The sequence below is a fragment of the Ictidomys tridecemlineatus genome, chromosome 11 (genome assembly GCF_052094955.1).
Source record: "Ictidomys tridecemlineatus isolate mIctTri1 chromosome 11, mIctTri1.hap1, whole genome shotgun sequence".
Taxonomy (NCBI): Eukaryota; Metazoa; Chordata; class Mammalia; order Rodentia; family Sciuridae; genus Ictidomys; species Ictidomys tridecemlineatus.
The window spans coordinates 68,850,414-68,877,140 of NC_135487.1; the positions used below are offsets into that span (position 1 = coordinate 68,850,414).

A 26,727-nucleotide genomic window follows, 5' to 3' on the forward strand; every position below is an offset into this window, starting at 1 on the left:
AAAAAGCTTGCCCTCTGAGAAAGTATTATATTTTTTCAAAGTAACTTGTTATACTGGGTCCTTGTTAAAATCTCTCTCATTTTGAATTCTGAGAAATGAAGCCTTCAACTGGTTAAATGATTAAAAGAAATCACAAATGATCAATTATAAAATCCTTTAGAGGAAATATCAACACACTATGGTTAGCAGATTAAACCCAGACTCAACTGTTTTCATCTGTACTGTTTTACTGAACAGTTATGCCCATTCATTTACATAATCCATAGTAAATGCTCACACACTGTGATGGCAGAGTTGACTAACTGTGACCATATGGCCAACAAAGTCAAAAATATTCACTATGTGGCAATTTACATAAAGTTGTCTACATCTTGCTTTAGAATATTAAAATGGCATCAAAACCCAGTATACAGCATGAAACACACATTTAAATGAATTAGTATACTACTTATTAAAGAATTAAGATTTTATTTTATTTTATTTTATTTTTTAAGACAGAGTGGGGGGGGGACAGAGAGAGAGAGAGAATTTTAACATTTATTTATTTTTTCTTAGTTCTCGGCGGACACAACATCTTTGTTGGTATGTGGTGCTGAGGATTGAACCCGGGCCGCACGCATGCTAGGCGAGCGCGCTACCGCTTGAGCCACATCCCCAGCCCCTAAAGAATTAAGATTTTAAAGGTACTATGGAAAGGTCACTGACAGCAGAGTAGGAAACAAAGATGAAGGTGTCTAAGGCAGTCACTTGTCTTCAAAAGGGAGTTTACCACCACATGTGTTAAGTTTTATTGTGGTAAATATGTAACAGGATTGTAGGAACCTATGGGAAGTATAAAACATCTTTTGAGGTGCAAAGCATAAGGAAATTATGTCCAGCTTGGAGGAAGGGAATGGGCTCATTGTAGACACTAGTAAACAACAGTCTAGCTAGAAACAATGAGAAGAGGACATATAAAAGACTAGTAGAGAGGTCAGTTAAGTATAGAATAGTAGTAGGAGAGAAGCCAAGAAGTCAAAGATGCTTCTGGCTTACTAGAAGAAAAATCATGACAGTAATAAGTACTATTATTTGTTGATTGTTTAGTAAATTCCAGGAACATAGTCAAACCATTTAATACAATGTACATACTAGGCAGAAATAGTATGTTACAATGAGATATACTGAACTTAAGACTTAATGAAATATGTAAGTAAAAATAGCTGGATACCAGTATTTGGTACTTAGGGGAAAGGCTGAAAATACATCTATTTTGGAAGTCAATTGTTCAGTAATATCAGTTGATGACATCTTGAACTACTGAAATTTCATATTCTTGCAATATACAATCTATGCTAAAAAAAAAAAAAGTATAACTTACATCGCCAAGTACCTGTTCCCTTATGGTCAATGGTGACTGGGCTTGGGAATATAGCTAATATTGAACTTAGAATGCATTCCAGAAGTATAAGAAATTTTTTGGCTGAAGGAAGTTGCTATTAAAAAAATGATGCATGAAGTATTTACCTGTCAGTCATGTGGAACTTTTTATTTTAAAAAAATACATTTTTCTTTCAATAAGTAATCTCCAGGATTTAAAAAAACACATCAAAACAACAACCTCTTGTATTCGTTGAGTCATTTCAATAAATGGTTCTCTAAATACTTTAATAATACATATTTACTTTGTTGTGTGTCAGGCACTGTACTAAGTAGCTGACTGTATAACTCAAGTTAATGTTCAAAACAATGCAGTATCTATCATTCCTGTTTCAATCCCAATTTTCAGATGGGAAAATATAAGTTTAGTAACTTTCTAATATCTTTACCAAATTTAAAGCACTATCTTGACTTCATAGAAAAATCTTTTATGTAGGTTTCTGGATAAAAATAAAAAAGTTATTTTTGAATGTTTCATAAATTGGATTATGCTTAAGAAACAATGACTTAATAATTGCTTTTATTATTTACATTTATTATTTAATAAATTTAATATTTATAATGGTGAGACTTTTGTTCTACAAAATCTAATATTGAATCTCTGAAAGTAAAAGAAGGTGGTTTACTTCTCCATAAATTATACACTCTGGAAGGATAATATACTATTTCTTGTTGGAACATAATTTTACTCTAAAGAGATCCTAATAAGGATTAGTAAGGAAGGTAATTTTGTTTTGGGAAATAACATTCCAAAAAATGCTGCTGCATGTACTTGAAATTCAACACATCTTAAGTCTCTGCTGGTGTTACTTTCATCTCATTGAAAACAGCATCCATGCCAGAAGCTTTAGTCAGCTTTGCTTGCTATTCACTTCTTCCTACAGCAAATTGGTTACCAAGATCTAATCAATTTTTCTGCTTAACTTTTACAGTTGCCTACTACCAATGAAATGAGATCCAAATGTAGCATTTAGTGTTTGGTCCTGAACTAACTCATCATCCTCACTTAAAAAAAAAGTTTTAAGTTCCTGCTCTGCACACCTCTATAGACTCAGACCTCCTCAAATCACTTACTTGACTTTTTTTTACAACATGCTCTTTCACAGCTTAGGGCCTTTTATACCCTCCTCTTGCCATGGACCATTTACCTTTAGTAAGGATCAAACAATATATCCACTATAATGCCTTCTCTGAAAATGCAAGGATAGTTGCTATCCTCCCTTGTAAGAGTCTTAACACAAGCCTATGATAACATATGTATGTGTATCTGTTCTCCCTACTCAACAAAATTGTATCTTACTTATTCTTGTGTAAACTTCAATTTTCATTTATATGACTCTAAGACTGAATGTGCTTAATCAAAACCAGACTCAGGGGCTGGGGTTGTGGCTCAGCAGTAGAATGCTTGCCTAGCACGGATGAGGCCCTGGGTTAGATCCTCAGCACCACATAAAAATAAATAAATAAAATAAAGGTATTTAACCACTACAATTAAAAAATAAATATTAAAACAAAACCAGACTCAAGTGTTATGTGAATGCACTTTCCTTTAATGATTTAACAGTAATTATGTATGCAATCAGATTCTAAATGCTCCTCTTAGCCTATCAATATATCATATGAGAACACTGGTTTAAAATCTTTCTATTTTTAAAACACAGCAGGGCTCAGTGGCACATGCCTGTAATCCCAGTGACTCTGGAGGATGAAGCAGGAGGATCACAGTTTGAAGTCAGCTTCATGTGACTTAGTAAAATCCTGCTTTCAAACAAAAATTAAAAAGGGCTGTGTGTGTGTGTGGTTCAATAGTAGAGCTCTCCTAGGTTCAATCACCGATACTGCCAGGTGAAGTGGCGCATGCCTGTAATCCCAGTGGAATGGGAGACTGAGGTAAGAGGATGGCAAGTTCAAAGCCAATCTCAGCAACTTAGCAAGGCCCTAAGCAACTTAGTGAGGCCCTATCTCAAAAAACAAAACAAAAAAAAAGTAAAAAAGAGGCCGGGGATGTGACTCAGTGGTTAAGTGTCCCTGAGTTCAATCCCCAGTATCAAGGAAGGAAAAAAAAATTACCAGTACTAGAAAAAAATTATGATAAAAAAATCTATGTCTAAATAAATACATGTCTGCGGGGCTGGGGATGTGGCTCAAGTGGTAGCGCGCCCATCTGGTATGCGCGCGGCCCGGGTTCGATCCTCGGCACCACATACAAACAAAGATGTTGTGTCCGCCGATAACTTAAACATAAATATTAAAATTCTCTCTCCCCTCACTCTCTCTTTAAAAAAAGAAATATAAATACATGTCTGCAATATCTAATTTTATTATCCATGATTAGCAAATACTCATAAAAATTGGGAGGTTCTTTAGAAATTAGGATAATTATCTCTTGAGAATGACTTAATAATCAGAAATATACAGATGTAGTCCACCTTCAGGATAAAAGCAACTGCAACTAGAACTTTTCACATTGTTGTTGCCTTCAAGCAATGCCATCACTACTCAAAGTTAAATAGCAGGGTAATTTAAAGTTTCAAAATTCCTGGGCCCAGGTCATAACTTTTTCTTCCCTTCTTCTCCTCTGGTGGTATTTCCATATATCATTTAGTCCAAGTAAATATTCAAATGGGGAAATCTGGAGGACAAGCTTTCTACACAGATAACATGAAGTTCTTCTCATATTACTCAGACTGGCTTAAGTTTAGCATCAAAATGGTCTATTTTAGGAATGCCTCATACTGAATACTGCTTATCTTTTATTTTATTGATCTAGCATTCCCTTCCCTTTAGGGATTAAAAAGATATTTGAAGGTCCAATGTGATTCTCTTTTGGACTCTAAAGAAGGAAGGTTATAAAATTAGAGAGTAAAGGACCTTAAAGGAAAATAAAGCATAAAGAAACTGAATGCCCATAATGAAGTCATCTGGCTTTTATTTTGGTGAACTTCTTTGACATTTTTAGGGTTTAGAATTGCCCTATTTTGGCTCTTTGTTAAAATAAGTCTTATCAGTTTGACTGGTATCTTTCTGAGTTCTGGTTTCTAGGCAGCCTGATTTCAGAATTCCTATGTAATGCTGCACTTTTTATCATGTCATCTGATATACATTTCTGCCACTCTTCTAGAAAACCTTGGTCTGCCAGGACAAGCTAAAATTTCCATCCTCTGTTGCTTCAGAGATGCATAGTACACATTTTTTTTTTTTTGGTAGCGGAGATTGAACCCAAGGGTGCTTAATCACTGAGCCACATCCCCAGTCCTTTTTTATATTTTTTATTTAGAGAGAGAGTCTTGCTAAGTTGCGGAAACTGGCTTGAACTCATGATCCTTCAGCCTCAGTTTCCCAAGCCACTGGGTATAGTACACATTTTTAAACTAAAAATAAATACTCTCTGGACTCCAAGTAGTCTGTCCTGTACTCTAACCTAAGTATGCATACAAATTTTGATTTCCTTGAGTTTTAGAAGAAGAGTATAATCTACCAGGGTCAAGTATGACTGGATTTGTGAGCTGACATATTTCTTCATTAGCCACAGTTCAATCTATCTTGACTGACATGGACATATAACAAACCTCCATTTTCAGTTAAAGGAAGAATTAAAATGAAAACAATCAGCAAATGAAAATAACCAACTAACCAACCAGACCAACAAAACCAAAAGAAAAAAACAAAATTTTCTTCTTTGAAATTATATAAAAATGATATAAATTATTGCTTTCCTCAGCTTTGAGACAGAAGTTGAAATACCTAAGAGAACAGGTAAATATGGTGACTGTGGTCAAATGGGCACCCAAACTGACCAAAATAGATATTATTTGTTTCTTTAAGAGTAAGCTGGGCTAGGGTTGTGACTTATTGGTAGAACACTTGCCTAGCATGTGTGAGTGCACTGGCACTGGGTTCGATCCTCAGCATCATATAAAAATAAATAAAATGAAGGTTCATCAACAACTAAACCATAAATAAATAAATAAAAATTTTAAAAAGTGAGTAAGGTGTTTCAAATACATGTCTATTAATTAAAAAAAGAAACAATTATCCATGTAGTCATTAAATTAATACCTGGTGACTACTATTTACAATTATTTAAGAACAGATAAACACATTAAAAGGAAACAATGAGGCATTCATTTTTATTCTCCTTACTGCTCTTATGAGTAAAAAGTTCCTTAAATTGTCCTATTAAAATAAAACAGAGGAATATCTTTATAACGAAAATTACATGCATGAAAAATAAAAGAATAAAATTTCATCATCCAATTTGGACAACATTTATACTGTCTTCCTTCTACATTCCTTCTGAGCCATTTATGTTATTGTTATAGTCTTGCAGTCTATATGACAAGGAGTTGGCAAATGTTCAGAGTGGTATAGCAGTATTCAAAATGACTAGACAGAGACTGTCACCAGGTTGTCAGGAAAAGACTAGAAGAGTATATATTAGTTTTATAGCTTAGAGAAAATGAAACAACTAACTAAAAAGCTATTTTATAAAGACCCTCAGAAGTATTCTCTTAGTAGACTTATGAGACGGAAGCTATACTATATTCATTAAACGCGCACCATGGTATAAAACACGAGTAACACTTAAATGAACTAAGTAGATAAAATATGTTTCATGTTAAGAAAAAAACTGAACTTGAAGAGGAAGCACAGAAAATAAAACAAGAGAGAATAGAATTATTTAATGATTTACCAAAAGTCAATTTAAAGAGGAGGCAAATCTTTCAATTTAAAAATGAATTATATGGAAATATCCCCCATGCTCCTGGATAGGCAGAATTAATAATGTCAAAATGGCCATACTACCAAAAGCATTATACAGATTTACTGCACTTCCTATTAAAACCCCAATGACATTCTTCATAGAAATAGAAAGAGCAATCATGAAATTTATTTGGAAAAATAATAAGAGACCCAGAATAGCCAAAACAATCCTTAGCAAGAAGATGAAGCAGAAGGCATCACAATCCCAAACCTAAAATATGCTACAAAGCTATAGTAGCAAAAACTGTATGATATTGGTACCAAAATAGACATGTAGACCAATGGTACAGAATAGAAGACACAGAGACAAACCCATACAAATATAGTTATCTCATACTAGACAAAGATGCCAAAAACATTCAATGGAGAAAAGATAGCCTAGTCAACAAACGGTACTGGTAAAACTGGAAATCCATATGTAGCAAAATGAAATTAAACATCTATCTCTCACCCTGCACAAAAATCAACTCAAAGTGAATCAAAGACTGAGGCACTAGAACAAAGACCTGTGCCTAACAGAAGAAAAAATAGGCCCCAATACTCACCATGTCGGCCTAGGATCTGACTTCCTTAGTAAGACTCCTAAAGCTTAAGAAGTAAAATCAAGACTCAATAAATGAACTGGGTTCAAATTTAAAAGCTTCTTCTCAGCAAAGGAAACAATCAATAATGTGAGGAGAGAGTCTACAGACTGGGAGAAAATCTTTATCACATGCACCTCCAATAAAGCATTAATCTCTAGAATATATAAAGAACTCAAAAAACTTAACACCCAATAAACAAACAACCCAATCTATAAATGTGCTAAGGAACTGAACAGATGCTTCACAGAAGAAATACAATCAATCAACCAATATATGAAAAAGTGTTCAACACCTCTAGCAATTAGAGAAATTCAAATCAAAACTAAGTCACTAAGATTTCATCTCATTCCAGTCAGAATGGCAATCATCAAGAATACAGGAAACAATAAATGTTGATGAAGATGTGGTGAAAAAGGCACACTCATACATTGCTGGAGGGACTGCAAATTGGTATAACAACTATGGAAAGCAGTATGGAGATTCCTCAGAAAACCTGAAATGGAAAGACCATATGACCCAGCTATCCCACTCCTTAATTTATACCCAAATGACTTAAAATCAGCATACTACAGTGATGCAGCCACAACAATGTTTACAGCAGCTCAATTCACAATAGTTAAAATATGGCACCTACCTAGGTATCCTTCAGTAGATGAATGGATGAAGAAAATGTGGTTTTTACATTCAATGGAATATTACTCAGCTTTAAAGAAGAATGAAATTATGGCATTTGCTGGTAAATGGACTGAGTTGGAGAATATCATTCTAAGCAAAATAAGCCAATCCCCAAACACCAAAAACCGAATGTTTTCTCTAATATGCAGATGCTAATTCACAATGTGTCGGGGAGGCACAAGAGAAGACTAGAGTTACCTTAGATTAGGTAGAGGGAAGTGAAGGGAAGGAAGGGGAAGAGATAGGAAGAAAAGTAGAAAGAGACAGACATTACTACTTTATGTATATAGATAACTGCATGACCAATGTGATTCTACAACATATATTCTCAGAAAAGTGAGAAATTATATCCCATCCATGTATGACATATCAGAGCGCATAAATGCATTCTACTGTCATAACTAATTAAAACAATAAAAAATTAAAAATAAAAAAACGAGTTATATGGAATTCCTTTTGTGATTTTATTGTTAATTACCTAAGTGCTTGAGTCCCAATTTAAGAACTACTGGGCTGGGGATGTGGCTCAAGCGGTAGCGCGCTTGCCTGGCATGCGTGCGGCCTGGGTTTGATCCTCAGCACCACATACAAACAAAGATGTTGTGTCCATCGAGAACTAAAAAATAAATATTAAAAAAATTCTCTCTCTCTCACTCTCTTCTCTCACTCTATCTTTAAAAAAAAAAAAAAGAACTACTGACTTTGGTTAACATGGACGTTTTAACTCTGGGTAACTATATTTGCAGAAACTTATTTTCTCTTGTTTGGGATTCGGCATGAAGAAGGAAAGGGCCACAAACTACATGTAAATATATTGAATTGAGAGGCATACAGAAAGAACTATATGATAGATAATTTGAATTTTTTATTAGAGAACCATGATGAATGATATAAAGTTGGAGGCTCTGAGATACGTTGGTAAGAAAAGTGGTCAGATGTGGTTTTTAAGACCCTTTGTTAGCTGTAAGTCTTTTTTAAAAATATTTCATTTTATTAATGGTTTAAATTTTCTTAATAGAGCTTCCATCCTTAAAACATACTTTCCTGAGTCCTTTGGTTATAATTTGAAGTATTTTATTATAATTTAGGACAACTGCTTTTTTTTTTTGAGACAGGGTCTCACTAAGTTGCCCAAGCTGGCCTTGAATTTATGATCTTCTGTCTTAGCCTTATAAAATCTTCTAATCTTAACATGCAGATCTTTTGTAACATTTATCAGTAACAATAGTAGAAATAACAGTATTGGTAATAACACTAGTAATAATAAAAACATGCATTTATTATGTGTTTCTTTCATGATAAACTTTGTCATTTCAATTTTAGAGAAAAGGACACTAAGGCAAGTGATGCTATGTAACTAACTCAAGTTAACATAATTAGAAAAAGGTGAAGCTGGGATTCAAATCCAGTGATGCTTTCATAGCTTGAACTCTTCAACATCTAAACTAAACTAGCAAATCATATCATAGAAGAAATTGACCACATCTATTAAATCAATCTAGTGCTTTTGTTAATTAAACAATGGGAAACACGTGTCTGTAAAGATCAGTGCTTTGCAATTCAATATGCTATCATACAACTGGCATTTAGGTACACTTTGTGAAGAGTCTCAGTCTAATTTATCATCCCATTAATAAGGAACAAAACCTGAAGGTATTATTAACTTTCTCAACTCATAGTTTGCTGGAATGCTGTTTTCTTCACATTTCTGTGCAGTATTCTTCAAACTACAATATATTCAGTGGTTAGTCCAGCATGTTTTCTTATTTCTAAAGTCTAAACTTGAAAATTGGAACTCATCAGATGTCATATTATAGAACATTTCTTGAAGTAAGTTAAGATGAAATTTAGAAATCTTTTAGTTGTAACTGATATTTTTAAATATTCTAACTAGGTTTATTTTTCAATCCAATTTACAATTGTAAGTCTAATATTTAAGAATCTTAAATTGAAAGTTATTATTAGGTACTAGAAATTAAACCCAGAGCACTTTATCACTGAGCTACATTCCCAGTTCTATTTATTTATTTATTTAAAAATTTGAGATAGGGTCTTGATAAATTACTGAAGCTAACTTCTCATTTACAATACTCTGGCCTCAGTCTATCCCAGTGGCTAGGATTACAGGTATGTGCATCAGTTGAAAATTATTTTTATAAGTCTAGGTTGGCAGCCAGATAATTTTATAACTAGCTATGTAAGGTAATCAAGGTAATTAATTATATCACAGAATTAGAAAATATTTAAAGAAATGGGGAGGGAGCAACTTTACCTTACTAGGTTTTGCTGCATATATTCAACCTTCATTAAAATTTGGACCTCAGTCTGAGAGTGAACGTAGGCTTTCAACCTGAAATAAAAACATCATATTGAAGAAAGCAAAATTAAATTTTAGTACTTTCCAAGACAGTTTTTATAAAGACTAAGCATTTATGAAGAGCTAATAATACTTAAAAATTCATCAATCCAAGCACAGAAAAGAAATAAAGATGTGTCTTAACCAAGGATCTGAAAAAATTACTTTTCTTCTCTTTGTTCAATTAAACATCTTAAATTAAAAAATACCTGCTTCAACAAACATGTGTAAAAATATTTTACACATACTTTTGCTCAAATGTATCCAATTTAGTGACAGGTATTTTGTCTTCTGCCAAGTATATGACTAATGATGACAAGTAGATTATCAATTATAAAGAAAGAAACTCAACTATCAATACTGCTTGAAATGTTACTTGAGTTTGGATCAGTCTGAACAATATTTTTTAGCAAAAGTTGAAAAATGAGGTTTAATTAGAAATGGACCAGATCAGACATTTTAGAATCTACAGTTTAAATTTTGAATACCAAATTACTCTGGCACAATCCAAGCATTCATATTCAAAGCAAGTACCATCTGGTGAAAATAAAGTCAACTGGGTTCCTGCCCAGGAGCACTAATAACTCATACACCAATAATAGTTTCCTTTCTTGAGCACTGCCTACTATATGCTAGGTCCGGTACTAGGAACTCTGAATGTGCTATTTCTTTTAAGGTTCATAACAACCCTATCTAGTATGTATTACCATTCTTATTTCATTGATGGAAAAATTAAAAGCATGGAAGTTAGGTAATTTAGTCTGATCACACAGTTAATAAGGGACAGAGCCAGCTATTTTAATTTGGATATCCATGACGGAATCTTTCCACTATGCTATGTTAACTACTTTTGTCCATACTGTATTTCTGGATAGGAGCAGAGTGTACCTTAGTTCTATGAAGACTTGGCTGAAGCAGGATTTCCTGTGTTTAATAGTTACTTGGAAAGTCTTAATTTTCAGAGTCTTTGGTTCAACTTGAATGGCAGCTTAGTTTAAAGGTTAAGAGTACAGATTGTGAATCTGGACTGATGGTTTGAAATCCCCAGCTTTCATGCTTATTAATTGTTCAAGTTTACTTAACCACTTTAAATTTGCCCAGTATGTTAAAAGGGACATAATATCTCTAGTCTACCATACAAGGATATTGTGAGAATTCAATGAATTAGCATGTTTATTATTATCTGCTTTGAAGAGTGTCCAGGACACAGTAAATAATGAGTGTTAGCTACTGATGTTACTTATATGGACTGAATCTCAGCAAACACCAAGGAAATAGTAAATTGCAAGGAAAAGTAAATTGCACCAACATATCATGTCCCAATACATATCTTACCATAATAAATATGCAACTAAAATATACTTCAACACTTTTAATTACTTCAAACAGTTAACAGGAGTTTTTTAACGTACCTTTGACGAATAACAGGATCAGACTTTTCAGGATCAATGTAAGGTTTTAGAATTTCATTAATAGTTTTATCCTCCTGTACTCTTTTCAATAAAGGAAAGGAAAACAGCTAGATTATTATTTATAATTTGCTGTAAAAGGTGTTAACTTAGAATTACTAAATGTTGTGGGTTTTTTGTTATTGTTTAAATATTTGAACAAAAACCTTTTACTTTATTCTTGACAAAATATAATATCCTGTCAAGCAAAAATTACATAGGAAAAAAGCTACAAAAGACTTCTTGCGTATATTTAACAAGGTCTTTAAGAAAACATTTTGAAAAGCTCCTTGTAGATTAATTATAAAAATATGAAGCCTCTTTTAACACACCTGTGCTCAAACATGGGAAAAAAAAAAGGAGTCGATATGTAATATATTTGAAACTTTTAGAAATAAAAAATAAATTCAAGAATGGTTTCAGAAAATGTTAATTTTAGTGAATGTTCAAGTTATCATTCTAAATCATAAGGCCAGGTTAAAAAGTTTATAATAATTTTCCTGGAATTAAAATATTTTAAGTTTTCTAACTTTCCTATTGCACACTATTTTAAACTTACATGTAAAGCTTTATAAACAAAATTAAGATATTTTTGACACAGTAACTCTTCCTCAACCACTTTATACTACTGACTACATATTCCTATCTATAAAATAAGTCCTTTCTCTTTGGCATGCAGCTTCAAATAGCAAAGTTCTTCACTAAAACCCAATTACAAAGAAAAGACATGTGTATAATGTGGACATATGCTAAATATACTACGTAAACAGCAACTTTAAAATTCTCCTAAACCAAGGAATCAAATAGCACAATCATTAAAATTTTGAATAACACTTTAAATACATTCCTAATCTGAAAAAGCAGAACAACAAACTTCATGCAAATTAATCCCAATTATGACTACAGACACATGACTAAAATAATGTATTTTCTGAAGAATATACTATAATGTTAATAGTAATAAACTCTGCGTACTATAATTTTGGGTCACTTTTCATTTCCTATACAACCACATAATCTAAGAAACAACATTTTCAGCCTTGCATTCTTCTGATTTTTATGTTAAATCATTTCTCTTAGAGTTCTTCCACCTATGTTGGTATTCCTGAAAAATAAACTATTCAGTTTGGGGGAGGTTTTTTGTTTTCTTCTCATATTCTATGCATTCTTCCTTAACTTGACTTGCACTTCTCACTCAACATATTTTCTGAGATTCACTCATGTTGATGTGCACAGCCAGAGCTCATTTATTTGCAGTGCTGTTTAGTATTTCATTGTATGACATACCACAAGTTATTCATTGTGCCAGACATATGCTTAGTTAACAGTTTATTATAATTACAGAGCCTTAAAATAAAAACAAATAGAAAGTGGCTATACTATACCGTTTTTCTATGTATTCAGCTTGACTTTGAGGAAACTGGAGCTTTACATGCCAACAAAACTTTTGTTTTCTAGGAGAGAAAATGACCATGTGAGGATCAGGGAAGACAATTAAAGTTTAAACACAAATGAAAAATTTTGAATACTGAGGGCAATTCTAAAGTTATTCTTAGAATTTAAACTTTCTTTCCTATTAGGAGATACTTGCACTTTTCTAGGATTTTAGAAGCTATGTATTTTTAAATAATATACTTGGAATCATTATTAAGAAGAAAAAAAGTGAAGCATTTCTGAATTCCAAGGACTTCACATTCCTGAATTAGAAGGTCTTTCTCATATTCCTGAATTAGAAGGCCTTTCTCATATTCAGAGGCTTTTGAGATCCATGTGCTACTACTTGAAGTTTACAAATAAATTTCCTCATGACTAAATACAATGAGCTGATGTCTTTGCCTGACTAGTCTGGAAATTAGTGAATGAAGTATTGTCCGGTTGAGTCCAGCTGGCTGCAGATATATTTCTCAGGCATGAGTACGTGCATTCAATAGCAAAACAGTAGACAACAAGCTGGTTGCTAAGCAAAATGCACTCAGAGGTAGAGTTTCTATGCTTTTAGGTGAAAACTTTAGTTTGATACAAGGTGAATAGTAAAAATACTTGATTTTAGAAAAATGACTATATGTCCTATTTAACAAATTTAAATTTAGTGATATTATACCAGTCCCCTTTAAAAGAAATCTAATGCTCAAACACTGAATCCACTATAGAAATTTATGTCTTCATATAATGTAAAAATATCATTTACACAGTGTTTTCCTGCCTTGGAAGAACAACTTATTGGCAAGTGAATAGCTGGCAACATCTCCTCCAAGCCACAATCAGTGACTTTTTGAAATCTACCTCTTAGAAGCAAAGCCCCCAAACCTAAAATAATTTTCTTTCAATGCAAGCTAGGTGTCACCTTCCACCAAGTATCTGTATGATCTAATCAATTTTTGTCAGATAATAATGCCATAAACCCAAGCAATATTCCCTCCATTACAGCAAGTTATCACAGATCTGAATATAGTTTTCTTTAATAATGAGTCTGTTTTGGGCATAAGTCAGAGAAAAATATCTTTGATTATATTTATACTAAAAGTGCACTTATACAAGAAACAATCATGTTAGGGATTTTTTTTTTTAATAGAACAATGTCAAAAAACACCCTTTCACTACTCCAAAGGTCAGATGTCTAAAATCTCACAAGGAAAAGAACTTAAAAAAATTTCTGAATGCAGAGGCAAAATTCTGAATGCAGATGCAACCATTAGAAATAATATTTCTAAAACAAAACACTTGACAATTTTCCTTATCTGTAAAACAGGCATATAGCCTAATATTAGTATTAAGAAGTATATGTAATATTATTTTCTTTCTTTATAAAAACATAAGCTGATTTTGTTACTCTTAATAAATAATATGGTTTCTTTCTAAATACACTTATTTTTTCCATGTTAACTTATACAGGGGAAAAAAGGACCACCAACTTGTCATCTTGTAGAATTGCAAATCATACTCTATCACCCCAATAATTGCTTGAATAACAGCAAGAACCATTCGCCTTTCTGATACTTTCAGAAAGAGAAAAGGCCTTTGGAAATAATTTTATTTGCTGTAGTTTACTAGTTGTGGTAATAATGAAGTCATTCACTGCTATTTTATTATAAACACATTGTTAATTTATGGCAACTACAAAAATCTTTTTATATTGGCCTCAGTTCATAGATGTACAAAATTTCAAAAGAAAATTTCAAAAGAAAAGTACGTTTACATTTAAAATGTGATATTGTAATATTTCAAGAACAAAGAAAAACAGAATATAAAGAACCCTCACCATACCCATTTTTTTCTCCAAAGACATAAAATGCATTTTTTTCTTCTAAGACTGCTATCTTTTTTTAGTATACCTCAATTCAAAGTAGGCAAAAGTAAGTTGAAGGGTGTTATATAAAGAATTGCCAAAATGGATAAGTTAATTTTCAATTCTTTAGTATTCCTGAAATTCATTTGAGTCCTGACACAACCAAATCTCTTCCTAAGATTTAAAGAGTTAAGTTACCCATTTTTCATAATTATATATATGTCCCATTTAAAAAATACATATACCAAAATCCCAGTAATGTTACTTGGATTATTTTTTAAAGTTTGCTCCCAGACATTATAAACATCCTCATGGAATTAAAAACCACTGGGATAGAGATTTGAACATTTATTATTACTTCTAATGCATTACTATTACTCCTAACAATATTGTTCCCTAAATTCAATAAAATGTCTCCAATCACAATAATTTCACTGTGCCCTCTGCATATTAATTTTCCTAAGAATGGAAATACTGTGTCTGAATATTCTAGAAAACTTATGTAGTCCAAGGCATATGTTTAGAGTTTAACAACGGGCTGGTTGAAGAAATAGTGGCAATTATTAAACCTAATGTTCCCTTTGGACAACTGATAAGTGACAGAATCACTGACATTTTCTTTGAGCCCCACGAAACCAAAGTAACTATTCATGCAGAGCAAAGCTTTTTCTGCTTTTCCCCCAAATATCAATACAAGTGCATACATAAATGGCATGCTAATGAGAGCAGCATTACCCTAATGGGGTAATATATTTATATGTTATCCAAATGTCACAGTGGGGACAGTTAGGGGGAAATATCTAAAAAGCCTCCTTAGAAAGCAATAATGCAGAAAAAATTGAGAAAGAGATGACATGTATAATAAATGAAGAAAATAAATATTATTTTACACTTATTTTCAGTGAGTTACACAGGGTACTTATTTATATTAATTTTTACTTGTTAGAAACTGTTAAGGATCATTCTTTTGCTTATTAGAAACTCTTAAGGTTCATTCTTTCCCACAGGTTCAAAAAATTAGTATGTATATGAAAAGATATTTGTTGTGTAGGGGTTCTAGGCCCCTACACTCAATTATCCTTTTGACTTCATGACTCAAAATTGTCATTCTGAATATCCGAAACACTACAGAATCCCACAGAACAAGATGTAAATCAAGTCATCAGATCCTTTTTGGTACTGCCATCATGTTTTAACTCATTAAAAAAAGATATTATTATTTTACCTATCATATTTGCACTAAGAAAGTATAGCAAAATGAACACTTTCCATTGCTGAAAGAAGTATACGCTAATACACACTTTTGGTAATTTGAATTCATAAAAGCAGAGAGGAAAATTCAGAAATTACAAAATATATATTTTTGCCTCAACAGTTTTTCTTTCCCCCAGAAATTTCCTGCAAGGAAATTATTGGGCAAGTAATACGATATGTACAAAATGTACACTGTGCTACATTTTATAACAGGAAAAAATTAGAAACAACCTAAATGTACACCATCAGAAAGTTAATTAAATAAATTCATCATGTAGGTCTACATAACAAATGTTAAGCAGCCATAAAAGTGGAAGAACTATATGCACTGACATTAAAATATGTGCATGTTTATTGATGATATTTATATTTAAAATAGATTTATATATCACGGATTTAAAAGTATGAAAGTATACCCCAAACTTTTAACTACTCTAATTCTAGACATTATAAAAGGACTTAATTCTCAAATGTCTATATAAAAAACAATCTTTCACATGATTTGCTATTTTTTATTAATCAGCAAAGTCAAAGATGTTTTAATGAGAAAGTGTCAGATAATAGTGATAGAAAGAACAGGAATAATTTAAATCTTTTTCTCTAAACTTAAATATATATTTCCTTATTAGAATTATTTATTTAAGATGTCTCCTTTTTAATCTTAGAAATTACTACCCAATAATAATTGAGTTTTTATATCTAATTATTTTGACAACCTAAAAAAACATATTTCTAGGAAATACGCCACAATTAAGAGTTACATATGGAAGCTAAATTTTAAGAACTAAGATTTCTAATACTAAGTTTAAAGAAGCTTGAACATTTCTGACACACACATATACATACATATATATAAATAAAAAAACACATCTAATTCCCATTGCACTCCACCAATCAACCAATATTTATTCAAAGAACATTTTTGAGCTCACCAGGGATCAAGAACACAGAGACAAAGAAGGGGATAGGTCCAAGGCAGACATTTTTTTAGGGCAACAAGTCAACCAACAATCTTGGGTACTGCATTTTCCCTTCCATTTCACAATTTATATGAAAGCATCCTGTTCTTTCTTGACACTATACACTGCAAGAATGCTTACAATACTATAATGCCTGGAAGTAGCACCGAGGAGAGGTTAAGTGGACCTAGTGTTTGAATCCCATTCTAACAATTTATTACTTAATATGATCTTAAGCAAGAGACTTAATCTCTGACTCAGTCTTCTCACAACATGGGCAAAACAAGACTGTATCACAAGAATGAATTAAGTAAATATGTCTAGAGTTTGCAATACAGCACTCAAAATGTTGTTATTATTATCACTGTAATTTTACATTCAATTCCATGTCCTGAATTATGAAGCTTAGAACAGAAATATTACAGTTTCTGTAACTTATTTTGCCATGAGTCCATAAGCAAATTGTACTTACCATGAATTCCAGTTTAGTTGCTGGAGAAGAAACTAGACATGTGCATTAATTCCATATTATAAAGAGCTCTCAATGCTCTGTAAGTAATATGGATTTTACTTATAGTTAATGCAACATAAAGGTTTTAAAGAAGAGTGAAATGAAGGATTTAGAGGGAAATCCATCATCCTATTACTTAATTCTAAGAAAAGTGTTTCATGGTATATTTGGGACATCAACTTTTCAGTCCTTGTTTGTACTTATGACTTTTGAGAATCACATTGATATATCATGTCAGTTCAAATATGCCTGTTTAAGATTTTTACTTCTAATTCTTAAATACAAGTGACTCATTGAAAATTTGGTCCCCAGAGTGGCAGTGTTGATAAGTTGGTTGTTTGGGAGGGTAGTGAGTAGTAAGAGCTCTGCCCTCATGAATGCATTAACCCATGAATGGATTAATGGATTACTGTGGAATTGACTTTGTTGTAAAAGGGAGCTCTCTCTTGACTAGCTTGCTTTGTGTCACCATGTGCTATTCTCCACTATGTTATATTGTAGCTGGGAGCTCTCACCAGATGCCAGCACGAGGCTCTTCCCAGCCTTCAGAATCATGAAAATGGACCTTTATTCTTTGTGAATTATATGTTCTCAGGTATTTTGTTACAGCAAGAAAATAGACCAAGACACTCCATGAGCTAAGCGAAAGCCAGACTTTCCACGTCTGATTTTCATAATATTATATCGCTAACTAAATTATAAAAACTACAGGTTATAAAAACTACCACACTAACAAGTAGTAATAGTAATAACAATAGTTTATTAAGTACCTTTTGTATGTCAGGCATGGTTCTAAATATATATCTTTAATCCATTTAATCCTTATAACCCTAGAAGGTAAATGTTATTATTTCATTATATAAAACACAAAGATAGAAAGAGGACAGCCATTACTTTAAGATCATTATTCAGCTGGAAAGTGATGCAGTTGGTATTTGAACCCAGAGTATTATAACTTTAGAATACACTATTATGAACTTTCTAGAAATGAAAACTCAATAATAAAACCAGGTATCTTCTGTACTACTTATTTAAATACATCATGATTATTTCCTATTTCAAATATTTGCCTCCATATTTTAAACTCATTTAAAAATAGATAGTGGACATTTTGTTTGCAATGCAACTATCCTTAACTCCACTATCATCCTTTCTAATCTATAACCATACTTTGAGGAATGGACCCATTTCTATCCTCTGTGGGTATGTGCCTATTACTATTAGCTTAACAACATCAGTATATTTTCCTGGGCACAATGGCTCAGGATTGGGCATGTGACCTACACAGTTTAATCGTGGTGAGTTTCTGGTTTCCTATATAATACTGATTTGAGAAAAGCATTCATTATGGATATTTACTGTAAACCAAATTGTTACTAGTAGCACTCTACAGCCATGAGGATTAAGGAGATACCACAGAAGATTTAATGAAGAATCAGAAATAAAATGGTCATGATGATATCATCAAGTCATTGTATCTATTAACCCTAAAGTCTACCCTCCCTCTGGACATTCAGTTATAAGAACCAAACTGCCCTTTTTAAAAAATGCGTAATAGCTCAAACCAGTCTGAACTGGGCATTCTATTTCATGCAGCATCTTAACTGATATAAGGGATCCAAGTTTTCTTCTTTTTAGGTTTTGTTTTTCACTTACAATCAATAGCAAAAGAAGAAACTAAAATTATCAACTATTACATTTGGAAGCAACAAAATAATACTTGATGGAATTTTTTTTAAAAAAAAACATTTTGTTCCAGTGTCAACTATAAAAATCTTATTTTAATTTAAAGCTTAGAGAAAATCTACCAAATTTGAGAGTATTCCAAGGAAAAACAATGTATGAAACACCTACATAATCCTTCACTTGTAGGCATTTAGCCTTTCAAAACATATTTTGAGATAAAGATTTGAAATCTCAAAAATAACTGCAACTATTCCTCATAAAATAATTTATGTTAATAGAATTAATACCATGATAAGTGTTTTTGGATGAATACAAAGGATCTGTTTAGTTACTTAGTAATGGATTAAAATATCTAAAATTTGGGAGAATGAAAACCACAGTTTTAAGTGTCACATCATTATGAAAATACTTTGAAAAGTTCCAGTAACATATTTTTGCCCTTTTAAAAATTAGTACCAGTACTACATGATAAAAGGAAACAGGTTAACTAGGTGGCATTGGCTTTAGTAGACAGTACACTAAGAAAATGAATGTAGCAGGTGAAGACTGAAATGAAAAAGAATACTTCACAATCGATGAGAACTTAAGCACTTAAAGTGGTTCGTTACTTGCAGTGGGTGAAGTAGGGACATTTGGAAATGGGGAGGCAGTTTTAAGTGTTCCAAGAGTGGGGAACACAGAATTTTACTGGGCAGGGGCCAGGAATGCTAGCTTTCCTGTAATGCATAACAAAGCACAACAACAACAACAAAATGTCCACTTCAAAATGCCTATGGAATCCCTAAAAAAAGTAAGAGCATGTAGGAGGCAGAGCAGATAAACGCATACCAAAAATAAATACCTGTCCTAAATATTGCCATCTGTTTCATATTAACTGTGAATAAAATAGGTACTATAGGAACTTAGGCAAAGGAAACATAATGGGGAAGACAAGCTATCAGGTGTACTAGATATGTGCAAGAGGAAAACATTCCAGGATTTACAAGAAGGAACAGTATGTGTACATTCAATTGACTATCTAGCGGAAATCAGGTAGGAACAGATTATAAAGATCCATACTTGGATATAGGTCACTGGCAGGAACAGGAAGATTTCTGCTCCAAGAAAAATTCAAACTAATCTTCCTGGCATGGTTCAATGGGCTTCTCTCCAGCTTCATTCCCAATCACTCATCAATTCCCGCCCTACATTCTAGACACATCAAACTGCTTATGATTGTCCTAAATTGTTTGCTTTTGCATCTAATTTTATCACCACCAGATCACTTTCAACTCTGGATAAAAATCTAGACATAGAAACTGTTCTGTATCCTTCCAAAATATGTTCAAGTCCTCTTTTCTGGGAAGTCTTTTTTTGTCACCTGCTTGAAATGAATAATGATCTGGAGCAGACAGTCTTCTCTGTGCTACTATTGTAACCTAAGTGTACTCTCTCAGATCATTAAATACACAACACTGTAAGAGTCTGCCAACTTGTCTTTCCATTGACTGAACTGAATAAGGCCAGTAGTCAATGGTTTTTCAGGTAAAGGTAAACAGCAAGATCATCTGGTGCTTTTTAAAAATACAATACCCTAAGGCCAATGAATTAGTAATTCTGTTGGTTTCTGCATTGTGAAACCGAATCACAATCAATTCTGATATGAACTCTAAACTGAAACCAACTACACACACAAAACTAGCACTACAGTCTCTTCTTACAACTAAGGCAACAGACACAGAAAGGAAAATAACTTGCCGAGAAAATTCTAAAATTAAATTTTGTTATGCTTACCACAAAATAAACATTCTAGAAGTATGACCTATATTATAATTTCTCTTTTAACAAGCAAATACACAAGAAAACTCACATTATTTTGCTTAATGAGAAATACTTGTACCAACTGCCCGAAAGGTAGCAATTTCAAATGTGGGGGGGATAAGAAGAGGGTATTCACTTCTATCCATGGAAGGGGTTCAGAGAGTTTCAGGGACTGCAAAGGCAGGGATGAGATGACAAATTTGACCTACTGGCACCTCTGCCTATGACCAATGGTAGTATCTATTAGCTAATGATTAATGTGGGCACAGAAGCACTAATATTCTATTGGGTGACCATTATAGCAAAAGCATGTTTTAGAAAGATGTATCTAAGAGCACTATATGACTGAAGTGAGGAAACATCAAAGGTAGGAAGAGCACTTAGAGGTCCTAATAGTCAAGACTGAGACCAAAGGGGCCTGCAAAGAAGAATGCAGCTGATAAATGCTGTAGGTCAAGGAAACATAAAGAACAGAACACATTCCAGAGGTATACAATGAAGCATCAGATTTGGTGACTGGGAAAAACACTTATTTAATTAAATCAGTTTGGGGACTCCATGATAATCAAAGTGTTTGGTTTTCCATTTCCACAAATATTAGGTAATTGCTCCTGTGGGAAAATACATGTTCTGTGACACTATGTCACGGGAACTTCCATACCACTGTTTGCATGACTGTAGTAAGTAAAGGCCTGACCTAATAACTATTAGGTCTCTATTCTTTCACACTGTTTTTCTAAGTCTGTTGTTTGTGCTTTGAAGTTCTTCCAGCAAACTCTACCAAAGCTGCTACAGCAAAAAAACCAGAGCTTAACATTTCAGGCAGTCAATAAGTTTGAAATGAACACCTATTGTATAATCCTCCAAATCTCAATGCAAAATCCACTTGTCCCTCCATGATCACAACTGCTAACTCCTTCATTGTATTTTCCTTTGCTCTTTTCTAAAGTTGGTTTGCAGCAAGGTATAAACCTATACTATTTATATTTATAAAGATACCATGTGAGGAGAAAAAAAAATCCTGTGCTTTAAGAAGTGCATCTCCACACAACTGATTAAAGAAAAAAGTGCTACTGATATTAATAAAGAGATGAGTGAGTATATCTTTGCAATATAATTAGAATGCTATAATTTTATCCAAAGAATAAAAAGTAATTTTTTGAATTTATAAGAGATTTTTTTATTTCTTTACAAGAGGGACACCTAGTGGCTAGCTTCTAAAACAGGACTGGAACTCTTAAATATTAATTCAGACTGTTGTTTAATAATGGGCATACCTCTATTAATTCGCTAAGTACAAGAGAGATGCACAGAGAGTGCGCTAAAGAACCCTGGGTCAAAAGAAGTTGAAAACTGAAGAGTTTTAAGCTAACAGAAGGACTAGGTTGCTTAGAACTGGGAGTTAAGATCATGTAGAGATAAACTGAGGGTAGGGGAAAAATAGGTCAAATGTTGGGGTCCTATTTGGGGAAGAGGTGGTTAGTATACACAAAAGAGTCCAAGTCTGAAGCTAAGCTGAAGATACAGGTTGGGCATTACTAATGTAAAATCTAAAATGCTCCTGAATATATATGTTTTTGGGGTATCAGAGATTGAACCGAGAGGCACGCAACCACTGGGCCACATCCCCAGCCCCCCCCTTTTAATTTTAAGACAGGGTCTAGCTAAGTTGCTGAGGGCCTTGCTAAGTTGCTGAGACTGGTTTTGAACTTTGGATCCTCCTGCCTCAGCTTCCTGAGCCACTGGGATTACAGGAGTGTGCCCACCATGCCCAACCTCAAATTTCTGGGTGTCATTTCTGAGTGTCATTTTAGTGCATTTCAGATGTCAGATTTTGGAATTAGGGAAGCCATTATAGGAAAAGTCTACACAGATATGCCCAAATCCAAAAAACCCAAACCTGAAACATTTTGATTCTCAAGCATTTCAAGTAAGAATATTCAACCTGTACTAGTGAGGTGGGATCCCTCAGTCCAATTCATTCCTCCAATTGACAAATTAAAGCCTATTCCCTCTGCACTTGATCTCTGACCAAAACAGTCAGGAAAATAAAATGAGGAACTTATACAACAACATGCTACATGCTATCCATATATAATTACCATCCTGACCCCTTCACCCAATTTTTCTCATATGAATGTGTCCTCCAAAAGTTCATGTGTTGAAAACTTACCCACCAAACGCATGTGTTGATGGTGTTTGGAGGTCAGGCCTTTGGAAAGTAATTAGGAATAGAGGAGGTCAGGAGGGTGGGGTTCCCCATGGTAATAGTGGCTTTATAAGAAGAGGAAAAGAGATCTGCTCTACCATGCTTCCTCTGTCTTTCCATGTCATGTCTTTTGCCATGTCATGGTTCTAAAGCCCTCAAGAGCAAATGAGCAGATGCTGCTTCCATGATCTTGAACTTCCCAGTCCCCAGACCACCATAAGAAAAAAATAAACTTCATTCTTTTAAATAAAAGTACCCAATCTGTGGTATTTTGCTACACCAACAAAAAATAGACTAAGACACCTTCCATAAAGGTGCCTTCTTCCTCCCCGTCCCCTGCTCCATTTTATTTTGACACAGGGTCTCACTAAATTTGCCAGGATGGTCTCCAATTTGTGATAGTCCTGCTTCAGCCTTTCATGTAACTGGATTACAGATGTATGCCACAGCAACTATTAGAGACTAAAGAAACACTATGCAACAGTGGTTAAAAAGAAAAAAAAGGGGAGAATGGAAAAAATAAATGAACTTACTAATATAAGTGTCAAAAGATACTTTATGGACAGCTAAACTATCATTGAAAAGTAAGGCTGAACTACATAACTCCATATATATATATATATATAAAACTTTAAAAAAGCAAAACAAATCTTCAAGGCAGAAAATTAGAACAGGTTATCTCTAGAGAGAAGAGTTAACCAGGAAAAACCTAAGGTGATGGTAGTGTTATAAATATTCATAGAGACTGAGTTATAAAGGTGTATGTACTTGTCAAAACTCAGCAAATGTACAACTTAAGATTTATGTCTTTCACTGTTTAAATTTTACTACATCAAACGGAAAGAAAATGTAAACAGATATTGAACTCTAGTTAATGATACTGAAATATCCAGGAACCAATGGAATGACATTTGCTTTTTACTTTGAAATGTACCCAAAAAAGATGGGTTAACAGATGGATAAGAATGTGATAAAGCAATTGTAGTACAATGCTAATGACAGAAACTAGGTGGTAAGCATATGGGTATTTACTACAAAATTTTTCTACTTTGCTTTATGTTTGAAACTTTTCACAATAAAATACTGAAAAAAAGTTAAAAAGACAAAACCAATCTATCAGGTTGGAAGTTAGGGAAAAGTTAACTTTACAAGGAGATGGAGGTATAGATTCCCATGACAGGCTGTAAAGACTTCTAGGGTGCTGGTAATGTTCTTTTTATTGACCATAGTACACTAATGTTTTGTGTACTTTGTGTATACTACATTTCCATTAAAAAAATAAAAAAGAATAAATAAAGGCATTTTCAGATAAAAATTGGATAACATATTCTTTATAAGACCTAAAAGAAATTTGAAAGGAGGGAAAAAATGACTCTGAAACTTTAAAAAAGTGAACAAAAAATATTGGTAACGTGGTTAGGTTAAAATTATGTCCATTTTAAAGTCAAGGAAAAAGAGGTAATAAAGAGTCAAGGTCAAAATCTAGTAAACAGCAGAACTGAGATCTGAAACTACAGTATTTTTTTTATTCCAAAGAAAAATAACAGCTGATCAGAAGAAACAGACCAGAGACACTTCTCCCATAGTTACATATGACTACATTTACTTAGCACACTGTGTGCAGAGTTAATATGTAATGCCCAAAGGATTCAAGGAGATATTTCTACATGGTCCTCAGTACAGGTAAACAGCTTTAATCCAAACTCCATTACTGTAGAGGACGAAGCAATGCACTAAGTATATGCAGCTTTCCTTTCTTTCCTCCCTTCCTTCCCTCCGTGGGATACTGAGAATGGAAACCAGGAATCCTCTAACACTAAATCACATCTACAGCTCTTATTTATTTATTTATTTTTTAATTTTAAAGACAGAGTCGCACAAAATTGCCCAGGCTGGTCTTAAACTTGAGATCCTCCTTTCTCAGCTTTTTAAGTCACAGGGATTATACCATCTAGCTGTAGCTTTTCTTACATGGGCTCACCTAAAATTATATAACAAATACTTTATGGACATCTTTCTGGTAACAGAACTCTTAAGTTTAAGCTGATTCTCAAACAGGTTCAGGACCAAAGAACTACTGATATAAAGGGAGCTTCATATCTTCCAGACAAGCTAGATAAACTCACACATTTTTTTTCAATAAACATCATGATTTATCATTTCTTGCAATACTTTTATACCTAATTCTGATTTTTGTTGAATGTCTGCAAGGAATTCCACTACATGAAGATATTATCACTTCTTTAACTCACCCCACACTGAAAGATACTTTAGATTATTGCCAGTTTTTACACTATTAAAAAAAATGCCTCAGTAGATACACATGTACATCTATTTCTGTGAAATTTTACTAATATTTTGGAGGCTAAATTCTTTCAGTATTTATAATATTTTAAGACTTATAACATTTTGAGAAAATTACCAAACTTCTAAAATGACTGTACCAATTAATATATTGAGAACAGTAGAAGAGGAAAAGGGCCTGGTTTACCCACATCTTCATTATAGTAGCTATCATAAACTTATCACCCACATACAGTCTGTCTTCCCTAAAAAATCCATATCTACAAGCTCAATCAGGCTCTGATTAAAACATCCAACAACAAAACCCCCACCAAGAATCTATACTAATATGTACAGATTTTGTTATTATTTAAATAAACAATACAATGTAACAACTATTTATGTAATATTTATATTCTATTAGATGTTATAAGTAATCTAAAGATGATTTAAAGTATATGGAAGAAGTTTATTTGCAAATACTATGCCATTTTATGTATGAGTCTTGAGTATCCACTGATTTGGGTCTTAAGGTCCTGGAATCAATATTTCATGCATACCAAGGGAAAATTGTATTGTATAGTGTGTGTGTGTGTGTGTGTGTGTGTGTGTGTGTGTGTGTGTTTGAGAGAGAAAGAGAGAAAGAGGGAGAGAGAGAGAGAGAGAGAGAGAGAGAGAGAAAGAGAGAGAAAAGAGATAGAGAAATGTGCATATAAATTCTTTCTGGGATTACCTATTCTTATCCTTTGTCTCTTTTTCTAATTAGCTATAAGTCTTTCTTCTTATTAATGCATAAGTACTCTTTGTCATATTTGTTAAGAATTTTTGGAGGGCCAAGTTTGTCTTTTAACTTTATTATGGCCTTTTTTGTCATTGAATTTTAAAACTATATAAACTTAGTTTTTTTTTCGTCTTTTTTAACCCTTTATGGACTATAGGTGAGATGTTTTCTCTTTAAGATTATAAAAAATTCTAGAATTTTTTATTTCACTTAAGTTCAAGATATTGATCTGCCTGGAAGTTATCAAAAGATTCAGCTTTTCCTTGAAATGGCAAGCCACTGTCTCAACCTTATTTTCTGAATAAGTAATTATTATTGTTTTCTTTTTTCCTTTTTGTTTCATGGGCATTCTCAGCTAAGGATCAGTAGATTTCAGTAAGCATGCTGCATGGAGAGTCTATATATATTTCCAAATCATTAGTTTTCCCCTCCCCTATTGTTCTTGGCTAGGAGATCAAGCCTAGCACTTTATTTATTTAGTTAGTGGTGTAGGGATCAAACTCATGGCTTCGCACATGCTAAGCAAATGTTCTACTTCTGAGCTACAGCTAATTATTTGTATTAACCTGAAATGCTACCTTAATCATATACTACAGATTCCTATACTAACACTAAAAATGTTACTAGAACTTCATAAATTTTAATGAGTCCACCTCATTACTCTTCTTTCTTTATCTAATTTTTTCTGGCACCTCTCCCATGTCACTCTTCA

General features: G+C 33.1%; 1 protein-coding gene across 6 annotated transcripts in view; it reads right to left on the reverse strand.

Annotated features, from left to right (window-relative positions):
• Znhit6 (zinc finger HIT-type containing 6) overlaps positions 1 to 26,727 on the reverse strand; it is a 65,670-nt gene that overhangs the window by 24,096 nt on the left and 14,847 nt on the right. For all 6 annotated transcript variants that reach the window (XR_013427879.1, XM_021732242.3, XM_078026637.1 and 3 more), the window contains 3 exons: positions 12,632 to 12,700; positions 11,211 to 11,291; positions 9,715 to 9,792 (listed from right to left, as the gene is read on the reverse strand). Coding sequence is in view for 5 of the 6 variants with exons in the window: in XM_021732242.3 (XP_021587917.2) it covers positions 9,715 to 9,792; positions 11,211 to 11,291; positions 12,632 to 12,700 (228 nt within the window). In the remaining variant the exon portion in view is untranslated. The remainder of the gene's footprint in view (positions 1 to 9,714; positions 9,793 to 11,210; positions 11,292 to 12,631; positions 12,701 to 26,727) is intronic.